Raw genomic sequence first — 12,452 nt, forward strand, 5'->3', positions numbered from 1 at the left:
AAACTTCTCCATTGATTGTCCCAGAAGCCACGAAAGCTTTGCTCCTCTTACCGCAGGAGCATATCGCTTGCCAAATCATGTGACGTTTTGGGAATTTTGATAATTTAATTTTTTTATATTCATCAGGAATAGTTGCCTTATTTTTTGCCACATAAAACTGTTGCCCAGGTAACTGATTAAAATCAGCCTTGACGTATGTTTCGTCATCCATGACTAGGCAATCATATTTTGTCAGAAACTGGTCGTACAATTTTCTACAGCGTGATTTGACAGAATGTTCTTGTTTTTCTGACCTATTAGGTCTGACTACAGCTTTATAAGTCTTTAAACCTTCGTAACGTTTAATTTTCTGCACATACGATTTGGACACTTTCAACTTTTTTGCAACATCTCGGATAGATATGCCCGGATTTCTCGTAAAACACTCGACTACCTTCTTTGCCTTTTTTTTGTCCACAGGTCCACTTTTTCTACGGCTTCCTTGCTTCCGTTCCACAGTCAAGTCCTTTTTGAACTTAGAAAGTACCGATTGTACCGTCGATTTATTGATTTTCAGACACTTAGCAATGTCGTTTTGTGAAATGCCTAGATTTTCTTGAAACATGTTCACGATTTTTTTTCGTATTGCAAGTTCTTTGGACGGCATTCTTTTAATTACATCATATATTATAAAAATACCGAAACAGATTGATAGAATCTGTATTGAATCGAGTATTGACAATAAGGTTTGACATAATTTTTTTTGTTTTTAAAACAAATGAACGCCGACAGACTGCATTCAAACCGACCAGATTTTTTCATGTCCACACTTTAGATAGGTCTGCTTATAAATCATTGTGTGAACCACTTTTGGCACGACCCAGCTCTATCGTCTGAGATTGTTAATATAAGGTGCTTATGCTAGCTTAATGATTTACTTGTAGAACTTCCCGTGTTTGAAATAGAAATAAATGATGTGTCACAGATTCTAACATTTCATTTAATATCCTTTTTGCCCTGAATAGCCGATGGAAATAATTAGGTAGCACCTGCTTGAAGTTTAATTTGGTAAGTTTTAGTATTAAATATTGTTCGTGGATTTCCTTTGGGTAAAGCCCACAGCCGGGCTGAGGAATCTACGTGACACAGCCTGAAGCTCGCCCTTCGGGCTCGCCCAAAATTACTGGGGGTGGGCGACGCTTGGACACTCGGGGTGAAGCTCCGGGCCTGACGGCATGTTGGACTTTTGCAAAAAAAATTTTTTACATAGTAATCTTGGGCCCCCAGGCTCGCCGCATGCCAAATCACAGCGCGCTCGGACCAACTTAAAAAAAAAGTCGGCCATTTAATTTTTTTTAATGCAGTTTGTTTTGTCTTGGGGCCCTCTATGACATTTGGTCGTGCACCCTCCACCCATCTCGCACCGTTTAGAAGCTTGTTAGGCACGCACCTCGCACACTGCACCATGGCACGGCTACGTCATCGATATACGTCACAGGGTCGCGTCATCTGCACTGCATCACGCCCGGTTTACTAATGAATGGGCCAAAAACGTTTCCCAAAGTATCACATCCCAAACTATGTTTCCCAAATTATCATTTCCCAAAAAAATGTTTGGCAAAACAACTTATCGCAAATTTTCACTTAGCAATAGTCTTTTTTGGCAAGTTATTGTTTAGCAAATAATTACTTGGTCAAGTTTCAGTTTACCAAGTATTATTTAGTCAAATGTATCATTAAGCATAACTTACATGTCCCAAAATATTACATGGCATACAATTTACATACCAATAGAGGCCATAGAGGGCCTGCAGTATTTTTATTTTTGCTTTCATTTGAAATACTTTATCATTTTGGTTATGTTTTACGCAAACGGATGTAATTTGTTGAACCATGAACATATCTGCAATAATATTTTAGAATTATATAAGGACCTAAAATAAAAAAACCGGCCAAGTGCGAGTCGGACTCGCGCACGGAGGGTTCCGCACCATCAACAAAAAATAGAGCAAAACAAGCAAAAAAACGGTCACCCATCCAAGTACTGACCCCGCCCGACGTTGCTTAACTTCGGTCAAAAATCACGTTTGTTGTATGGGAGCCCCACTTAAATCTTTATTTTATTCTGTTTATAGTAGGTACTTGTTGTTACAGCGGCAACAGAAATACATCATCTGTGAAAATTTCAACTGTCTAGCTATCATGGTTCGTGACAGTTGCCAATCCCATTCAGTGCAGTGTAACTGGTAAAGCGGTATCCAGACGGAATGATCAAATCGATCGATTTGATCAGAAATGAAATTGACTTGATTTTGACATTTTGATGATTAAAAATTTAATAAACATAGTAATTTTTTTGGTACTGCATTGTACCTACTATAACTTAATTTATGAAGATTACCCCCAATCTGCATTACACAGAACTGTGATTTTTTGTATTATTTCCAGTCAGAATCACGAGCTCTTTCGACCCTAATACGAGTAAAAAGTGGCCCGAAAATTTCGTACAAATGCACCAAAAACTTGTGGACATTTTTTCTCAGTAAGAATGGATGGAGAAAGCTACTGATTCTGAGTAGAAATATTATATAAATTCAAAATTCTAACAGAACGAATTTAGGTTCAAATTTAAATAGAGATGCCTATTTGCCAAATTTGCGAAGTGACAATTTGAGCAAACATCTTTTTGGAATATAATATTAGCCAATAATAAACGTTTGCTAAATAAGTTTTTGTCCTAATAACATTTGACAAAGTAAAATCATGCCAAATGATAATTTGACCAAATAAGTTATATGCGAAGTGTAACTTTGCTAAAGGTTCCTTTGGGAAATGAAACTATTGCGATAAGTTTGTTGGGAAGTGAAATTTGGCGAAATGTATTTGGGCCAAACGGAAGTACACCATCACGCCCGCGTATGCGGCCACGTCACCACGCTACGTTGCAGCCACCCCGCGCCCGCGCCGCGCATTATCGATATTGGGCAATCGGTTCGATCGTCTTAATAAAACGGAAGTGCAAGCTCACTCTGGGCCTTTTTGACACCTAACATCGGGTCTTAGGACAACGCGTTAGATTAAGCTATAAATGTAATCTTTATATTTTAATTAAATCTCTTATATTCGACGCATTCTTATAATTTATCTCCTCCACTGCTGCCTCCCTATATAATTGGCGCAGTCGTGAGTCGAGTCGATTCGGTACGCGAAATCTAGCATCGATATCCCGTCCTGAGCACGAATCTACGTGTGCATCGACTCTACAAAGAACCCGAGCAGCACAGACGAGGAGATCTACTTGGCGCTTGAATAGAGAGAAGAAAACGTGAAATAAACAAAATAAAATTTGCCATTTTTTCCGCCATCTTGGTATTTTTCCAAAAAATTTTTTTTTCATAGGAATCTAGAGGCCTCTATCTCCCGCCATGCTAAATCTCGGCGCGCTCGGACCAACTTGAAAAAATTAAAAAAAAGTCGGCCATTTTGAATTTTTTTAATTGCAGTTTTATTTCCCTTGAGGCCCTCTATGACATTTGGTCGAGCACCCCCCACCTATCTGGCACCGTTTAAAAGTTGCCATAGAAAATAAAAGTGGCCAGTTTTTCCGCAATTGAAACATTTTTCAAAAAAATACTTTTTTATAGGAATTAAGAGGACCCCGAGTTTCCATGACCAAAATTTCAGCGCGCTAGGACAAACTTGAACATCAGGCGCCATTTTGAGTCGGCTATTTTGAAAAAAAAAATGGCGGCGTCAAAAACTGCCTGGATCCCTCTATGACATTTGGTCGAGCACCCCCCACCTAGGTCTGACCGTTTGTCCGGGCCGTCAAACATTTTTCTGACCGGAAGCGGTAGACCAAAAGTCGGATTTTTCTGGAGGTCACCTAACTACCCTCTATACAACAGTACCAAAGTCAAACACCCCACCAACCTTCTTCTGGGAGAACAATCATGTCAATTAATCAGTCGGGTTGCGGCTTTCATATCATATATCATAAATAGCAATCGCGAAAACTCAAATGTCAAGCGGCATCGCCTGGGACAAAAGGGACAACTCAGTGCACTAACTTCCCCAATTAACTTTCTCCCTTAAATATTTTTTTAATAATTGAACCTACCGAATTTTTTTATAGAATATTTAATATAGAAAATTGGATGTAGATTACTTACTCGTATGTTTCAGAAAATTTTTTGCTACAGGCCACCGTTTACGAGTTATTAACAAAAAATATTAACAATTGATTATAATTAACTTTCTCCCTTAAATATTTTTTTAAATATTGATCCCAGCGAAAAAGTGTACAGAATATTTAATGTAGAAAAATGTATGTAGATTACTTATGTATCAGAAGATTTTCTGCTACAGGCCACCGTTTACGAGTTATTTACAAAAAATAATAACAATTGATTATAATTAACTTTCTCCCTTAAATATTTTTTTAAATATTGATCCTAGCGAAAAAGCGTATAGAATATTTAATGTAGACAATTTTATGAAGATTACTTATGTATCAGAATATCTTTGCTACAGGTCACCGTTTAAGAGTTATTTATAAAAAACTACAAAGGGACCTTTAAATCCGATTTAAGTTTTCTAACACAACATGACTGATCAGTTCATCTGCGTCACATATAGGGCTTGCAAATATTCGAAACTTTCAGATATTCGAATATTCGACTTTTTCTGACGACGTATTCGAATATTCGAATAATCATTCGAATATTATAAAAAATAAGAAAAGGAACGAGAAATCGGTTTATTATCGTTTTATTCAAAAGCTTTTTTCACATATTGCTAAAACTAAGGATATTTGGCAGAAATCCACTTAATTGACTAGATTTTATCATCCTACTATTTATAAGATGCCCACATTTATAAAAACAAGTAAAACGCCAAAATTAGATGTATTTAATATTTCTTGATAAAACTTATTATAAATGCGTCGTTGCGTGAAATAATATAACTTTAACCATCCAAACACCTAGGTATGTAAGATATTTTTTTAGTAGGTAATTATTTTCCGATTTAAATTAACTTGTCACTCAGAGGCCTGTAAAAAGGCCTTTAATTTCATTGTATTTTGAATCTTTATTGACTTTATTTGTTTTGGCAAGTTATTATTCCTAATGGCCGGCTAATTATAATAATATTGGAATATTTAAGGGGAAAAGTTAGTTGAGTGAGTACTGGGTGGATTATTCGTCAGCTAAAGGTGCATGGTTAGATTACCAAGTTGGGCAGGTTTGGTATGATTAAATTTGAGAATTGCGATAAGTGGCAAGGTTTAGACTTCAAAAATTCGCTTAACGTACGCTTGTACTGAATATACAGAATGACCCTTTAACTTAAAACTTACGCACCGTAAAAATAACATACTTTTTGATTTCGTTTTCTTCGAACGAGCGAGCGAAGCGAAGCGAAGTTCTTACATTCGACTTTGAACACGCGGCTGGCTAGCGGCACGTCTCGGCATTTCGATGTTTTTAAGCTGAACTGTCAGAAGATAGTTTGATACTCAATAACTTAAGTAAATTTGTTCTAATTTAAATGAAATTGGGTAAACGTGTAGTTGAGGGCATTATATTTTAGTCATTAAATTATGAGCAGGCCCGATCAAGAGGTTATTGAGCTAGAAGAGCTTAGAAGGCCAAAAAGCTGTTTGTGAGAGGTCTTGCTATTCTGGTAATTTTTTTGCAAGAAACATGGTCGAGTTTAGTATGAAATGAAAGTGCTCGACTTACACTTTTATAATATCGTTTTTAAATTTACCATTTTGAAATAATTAGCAACATAAAAATAAAATAGAATAAACATAATATATGTATTTGACATTTGACAAGAAATATTTCGGCTTAGCACAGATACAGTTTATTTTAATCTCTATGGTGGTGACTTAAATTCAGGGGAGAGACAGCCGTATACGAAGCCCTTTATTCGAAAAAATAGCGCCATTTATATTACTTAACGCTAAACTTGTAAATGGCGCTTCAAAATTGATGCAAAAAAGCAAATCTTGTCAGTAGAAAAAGGCGCGAAACTCAAATTTTCTATGAGACCATATCCCTTCGCGCCTACATTTTTTCTACTGACAAGATCTGCTTGGCCAACTATATTATACATACTACTCTTTGCTTAAATCAATCAGTTAAGGGCTCCACAGACCTTGCAATAAATCCATTGCCACCTATAGAGCGACATAAAATAATAGAAATTAAATAAAATGGAACCATAGAGAAAAAAATACATAGAGTGCTCACTCCATACATCAGTTTTAGTACCAAAAAGACTATTAGCATCTAGCATCGAGTAGCGGAACTATCAGTACTGCTACTTGACAATAGATGTAGCACCGACCGGAAAGTCTTATGCTGTTGAAATAAGACTTTCCGGTCGGTGCTACATCTATTGTCAAGTAGCGGTACTGATAGTTCCGCTACTCGATGCTAGATGTAGACACTGAAATTAATAGTCTGAACTGATGTATGGAGTGAGCACTCTTGTCTTACTATATTTCTCTATGATGGAACTCAAAAATTTCCATACTAAATTGTTGCCGTGTGTAAGCATTTTACGTCAAAAATGTGACAGTTACTTACGTAGAAAGTGGCGCCCTCATTTATTTTCCATTATTTTATGTCGCACTATACGAGTACCTAAGTAGGTGCAACAAAGTCAATCGCTATATATTTTTTTGTTAACCGCGAGTTCTCAGTTCGGGGCGAACTACTAGTTTAAATTGAGTTAGGTTTCACTGTATTCACGAAGTCTATCGAGAGGAATACAGTAAAAATATTATTTCCTTCGTATTTGGGTACCTACCGTTCCTCATTCACTGTACTAAATACCCGTAAAACACACAGAAACTGTAACTACAGCGGATGACATAGATTTTTTTATAGTAATAAAAAATATTCGAATATTCGAAACCTGAGCGGCCGAATATTCGAATATCAAAACAGGTCGAATATTCGACAAATTCGAATATTCGAATTGCAAGCCCTAGTCACATAACATAAATTGACCTCCGCATTGGATAGACAGCAGCATTGAATGTTCCAGTATTCAAAGAAACTTAATTGCTAAATTGGGAATCAAAACAACTAAAAAAGTGCCAGAATCCCCAATTTTAAACTACTACGTTTTTTGCTTATTGATGTCAGTGTCGTAAGCGCCATCGGCAATAAGGTCCCTTTTATTTATTTATTTATTTAAACTTTATTGCACAATACACAAAAATAATGTACAAATGGCGGACTTAATGCCTAATGGCATTCTCTACCAGTCAACCATCGGGCCAAACAGAGACATGTAAAATTGGTGCAAGGAGAAAAAGGAATTTAATTATTAGAACTTAGTAAACAACTAAACAATTAATAATTCTGATAAACTACATGTAGAATACACAAATAAAAACACTAGAATATATATAAATAATATACTACTACATATTTCATACATACTCATAATATATAATATAATGATGAACGCTACTCGAACTCTTGTTTCAGCAGATACTTATGTAGCAACCGCTTGAAAGCTAACTTGCTCGGGGCTTGTCTTATATTGAGAGGGAGTGAATTCCAGAGACGACTCGCCTGGACAGCAAAGGAGTTAGTCATAAACCCAGTGCGGTGAGCGGGAATTGATAGTTTGAGAACACGAGATGTACGCAACTCAACTCCAGGGCGAGGGGTATCAAACGGGAACTTATTTCTTAGATATCCAGGAGCAGAAGGCTCAAACAAGATTGAAAATAGGGTACAAAGTATTCGAAGTGATCTACGGCGACGGATGGAGAGCCAATTGAGCTGGCGACGGTAATAGGAAACATGATCGTATTTACGCAAACCAAAGATAAATCTTATGCCGTTGTTGAGGAGACGTTCAAGTTTGTTGAGGGACTCTTGAGTGGCATTCGTTGTACACACATCACCATAATCAATAATTGGCAAAATCAACGCCTGTACCAACATCTTTTTTGTACTTACTGGGAGAAAATTCTTGAATTTATACAGAGTTCTTAGTGTGCCTGAAACCTTACGACTTACATCACCTAGCTGGCCGCTCCAGGAAAGGGTAGAATCAAAAATTAATCCTAAGTTCTTAGCCTTAGTGCACACGGGAATGACAGACTCATCAAACAGGATTGGTGTGATAGCGACTGAACTGAGCTTTGAGATTTGGCGCTGGCTGCCCAGAATTACGGCTTGACACTTGGCTGGATTAACACTAATACCAAAACTGCTAGACCATTCAGCGATGTGTTCTAGATCAGCGTTTAGCAATGAAATGGCAGAGTTAACATCGTTCACATCAGCTTGAGCATACAACTGCAGGTCATCCGCATACAAATGGTAAGAGCTACGAATATTGGTGGTAATCAAATTAATAAATACGGAGAACAAAAAGGGCGATAGAATACCACCTTGAGGAACTCCAGTGTTCAGTGCACACCAATCAGATAGCGAACGGTTAGCTCGGACTGCCTGAACACGATCCGATAAATAAGAGGAGAACCACTTTGTCGCCTCAACAGACACCCGCAAGTGAGTCAGAGCAGCGAGGAGTAGGTCATGGTCAACCACATTGAAGGCGTTCGAGAAGTCTATAAGCACCAGCACCGTGACCTTGGATGCTTCCATCCCAAGCCGAATGTCCTCTGTAACTTTAAGTAGGGCAGTGGTGGTGCTGTGACCGGGACGGAACCCAGACTGAAGGGGAGAAAGAAGATTGTTCCGGTGTATAAATTGTGAAATCTGTTTATGGGCCGCCGCCTCGAGAATTTTGGAAAGAAATGGAAGAATAGAGATCGGCCGAAAGTTATTGAGAGAACTGGGGTTATTAACTTTAGGAAGAGGAATGACAAAGGCCTTACGCCAGCAAGATGGAAAAACCCCTGTACATAAAGATGTATTAATGATGTGCGAAACTACTGGCAGTATTTCATCAAGAATGTGGATGACCATGACTCGACTCACGTTGTCATGCCCTACAGCCTTAGATTTAATTGACAGAATAATTTTGCGGATCTCTTCAAGAGAGACAGGACTAAAGGTAAATGGGTCAATATCAGGAGAAGAGAGAGAGGCAATAAGGCATACAGTTTTAAATTTTACTAGCGAGGTAAGGGGAGTAGTTTTAGCGAAATGACAATTTAATTGATCTAGAGTGAAAGAGGTAGAGTCCACAACACCATTAGATTTACCTATACCGAGTGACCTTAGGAATTTCCATGTGTCAGCAAGAGAGGAAGACATAACATTTTCATGGATGTATCGGCGCTTCGCAGCTCTTACCATTTGGTTGCATCGGTTTCTCGCAGCCTTGAACAAATCCCAGTTCGCATCACACCGATCCCGCTTGTAACAGCGAAAAGCTTTATCACGCCTAGCCATTGCCGTTCGAACACCCTTCGTAATCCATGGAGCAGGTGGCCGCTTCAGCCTCACAGCACGAACCGGGGCATGAGTATCGAAAAGATTTAACAGAACGGAATTAAAGTTAGCTAACTTTTCGTCTACCGTCGATGCGTCATAGGTGGCTGCCCAGTCAGCCGAAGCAGCGTCTCGTTTAAGTGACTCAGGATCGAGTCGGGCAAAGCTCCGCAAATATAACACGATTGGCTTTTGCTTGGGAGGTTTAATCTTGTACGTCAGATAAATGAGGTCGTGATGCGAGAACCCAGGAGCAATAAATTGGCCTGACTTGACGACGTTATCCATTGAAGACGTCAGGATCACGTCCAGCCACGAGTCCGGTGAGTCAGTGTTATGATGCGTCGCCTGCAAAGGCACTAAAGAAAAATCAGCAGCCTCGACAATCGATCTTAGTTGAATTGATCTAGAGTTGTCCCTCAGTAAGTCCGTGTTAAAATCGCCCATGATTATATGATGTGTGCACTCGGAACCCACATCCGACAAAAGGTCATCAAAGACAGAAAAATAATCAATTGTCGGTGGACAGTAAATCACACCAAGAATAATGCAGACGCCGAGTAACTTCACTTCTATGACCAAAAACTCCATAGAGCCAGAGTAAAGAGAGGGGGAACTTTTAACAATTTTGTACGGGATGTCAGAACGGAGATAAATTGCCACACCTCCACCTCGTTTGCCTGTGCGGTCATTCCGCAACAAGATAAACCCGGGGAGACTGCAAGAAGTAGACAAGATTTCAGGCTTAAGCCAACTTTCACTAACAAGGATAGCATGAACATCGCATGAAGAAAATGTATCGTAAAGGTCAGTAAAATGACTACAGATGCTTTGCGCATTGATATGGCAAACGTTGAAAAAGTTGCGCTGTCTTTGGAATTCACTTTTTATCAAGGAGCCAAGAGTATTCGACTCAATCAGCTCATCGGTGGAATGGAAAGAAGTTGATAAGTCACAAGCAGAATAAAAAGAGTCATTCGATTCATCAATAGACATAAATATAAATATATATATATATATATATTAAAATATCAGACTAATAATATATAAAATAAAGCTAGCTAATTTATAATACGGGCCTGTTTAGCCCGCCGGTCGACCAAACGTAGTACACTTAAACACAAGTAGATTGAATTAGCGTATCGCCGGTCAGTTTCCTAACAATAAACCTATCAAATCAACAATAACTAAACTAAAAAGTAAACAGAAATTAAAAATAAATACTTAGTTGATAAAAACAGAAAAACAGCAAATGCGAGTATTGGAACGTGCCCTAAAAAAAACAAAGACATTTGACATTTACGTGACACCGCTGTCATTCGTTATACATAGTATAGTAGAAAGTAGAAACTAAACGCAGTCTGCATGCAGATAACAAATCGAAATAAACATAAAAATCATAAAATGTTAGCGCAGTGGTGTCGGTAGTCTCGAAAAATATTACAATTAAGTACGGGTATACAGACAAAACAACAGAAGCTTGAAAACCGAGAGATATAAGTAGAAAAAAGTCTTATTTCACCCTTTTCGGGTATCGTGACGCCGATTCCGCCGGTTTATTTGCATTTGCCGGCTCTGCACTGGTCACCACCTGCCCAACCTTCGATGCTTCAACTGGTTGCCTTTGGGTTGAAGATGGGGTTTGCGATGGGTGCTCCCTGATAAGCTTATGAAGTTGCTCTGCCATCACAACGCGATGAGTCTTCCCACTGGATGTTTTGATGAAGATAGTGCCATCCAATGTCCAGACGCTTCGGATCCCAAAGTGTCTGCGGGCTTCTATGAAGACTGCTTGCCGTTGACGGGTCAAGAACTCTGACATGACTACCCGGGAGCCCTTCAGTGCAGTCTTCTTCCTCCATAGAATATCTTTGGTCACCGCATCACTACAGCGAACCAAAATAGAACGGGAACGACCCGCAACTGCGGGTCCTAGCCTATGGCAGGCTGTGAATGAAGAGGAGGACACCTCGGCAAGCCGCAGCTTATCCTGACAAATGGCAGCAACCACCTCAGCGACATTCTCGTTGCTTGATTCTGGAACACCAGCTAGTAAAATGTATTTCCGGCGGTGCCGCATCTCCAGATTGTCTACAGTGTTGCTTAGCGCTGCTATCTGCTGCCTGAGCACATCCAGCACTGCAGAGGTGGCATCTTTGAACTTGTTCAGCTCGGCTTTTAGGGTGGTGATAGTGTCACTTTCTGGAGAAGCCGTCTGCAATGTGGCCTCGAATTCAGCAAACTTCATTTTCATTAAGTCCTCCAGGGAGGTCTGAGCTTTAGAAATAGCCTCAAGCGAAGACACATTTGTCAAAGTGTGTTACCAAAGTTCAAAGTCCAAGTGTAGTGTAGTAAGGTCGCCGGCAGGTACTGGTTTTTCTTTCTATGTGTTCATCAATGGACCTTGCCCACAATGTATGTATATAGTTATATAATTTATTTCACTTTAAGCGTAAAATTCAAGATATTTGTGCAAAAATACTAATAAATAATTAATTAAACTTAACAGCTGCTTGTCACTTTTTTTAGCACCTACCCTCCTCTACCCCTTTCATACCCTTTTCATAGATAATAGCACATATGTGTGCTAGTTTTTAAGGTATTTATGTTTGTTTCTACTATTGTTTCTGGTATATGTAAATGAGTTCCCCTTGATAGCTCACCACTTGTGTGTTATGTTTGCCGATGATGCCACTATCTTTGTCTCCGAAGAGAATGAGTCAGATATAGCCAACGAATTACATAATACCTTAACTCAGGTAATTGATTGGTTGTCTACTTTAAATCTAAATGTAAACCTAGACAAAACGAAAATTGTACAATTTCTAAATTATAAACAGGTATCAAAAAGTGTTAATGTAGTTATGAACAGTAAACAAGTTGAACAAGTAAATAGTACAAACTTTTTAGGAGTCACAATAGATAGCAACCTAAACTGGAAGCATCACATAGACAAAATAAATAAAAAACTAGCTAGCGCATGTTACGCATCTATATATATAAAATTGAAAGACCAGAACGGGATAAAAAACGAGG

At 38.6% G+C, this 12,452-nt stretch overlaps 1 protein-coding gene across 1 annotated transcript; it reads right to left on the reverse strand.

The window, feature by feature from the left end:
* Positions 1–10,929: 10,929 nt before the first annotated feature.
* LOC134660629 (uncharacterized) lies at positions 10,930–11,874 on the reverse strand. The gene has a single exon (XM_063516404.1). It carries the CDS (start codon positions 11,668–11,670, stop codon positions 10,930–10,932), a length of 741 nt encoding a protein of 246 aa, XP_063372474.1. The 5' UTR covers positions 11,671–11,874.
* Positions 11,875–12,452: the final 578 nt, after the last annotated feature.

The sequence above is a fragment of the Cydia amplana genome, chromosome Z (genome assembly GCF_948474715.1).
Source record: "Cydia amplana chromosome Z, ilCydAmpl1.1, whole genome shotgun sequence".
In the NCBI taxonomy this organism is placed as follows: Eukaryota; Metazoa; Arthropoda; class Insecta; order Lepidoptera; family Tortricidae; genus Cydia; species Cydia amplana.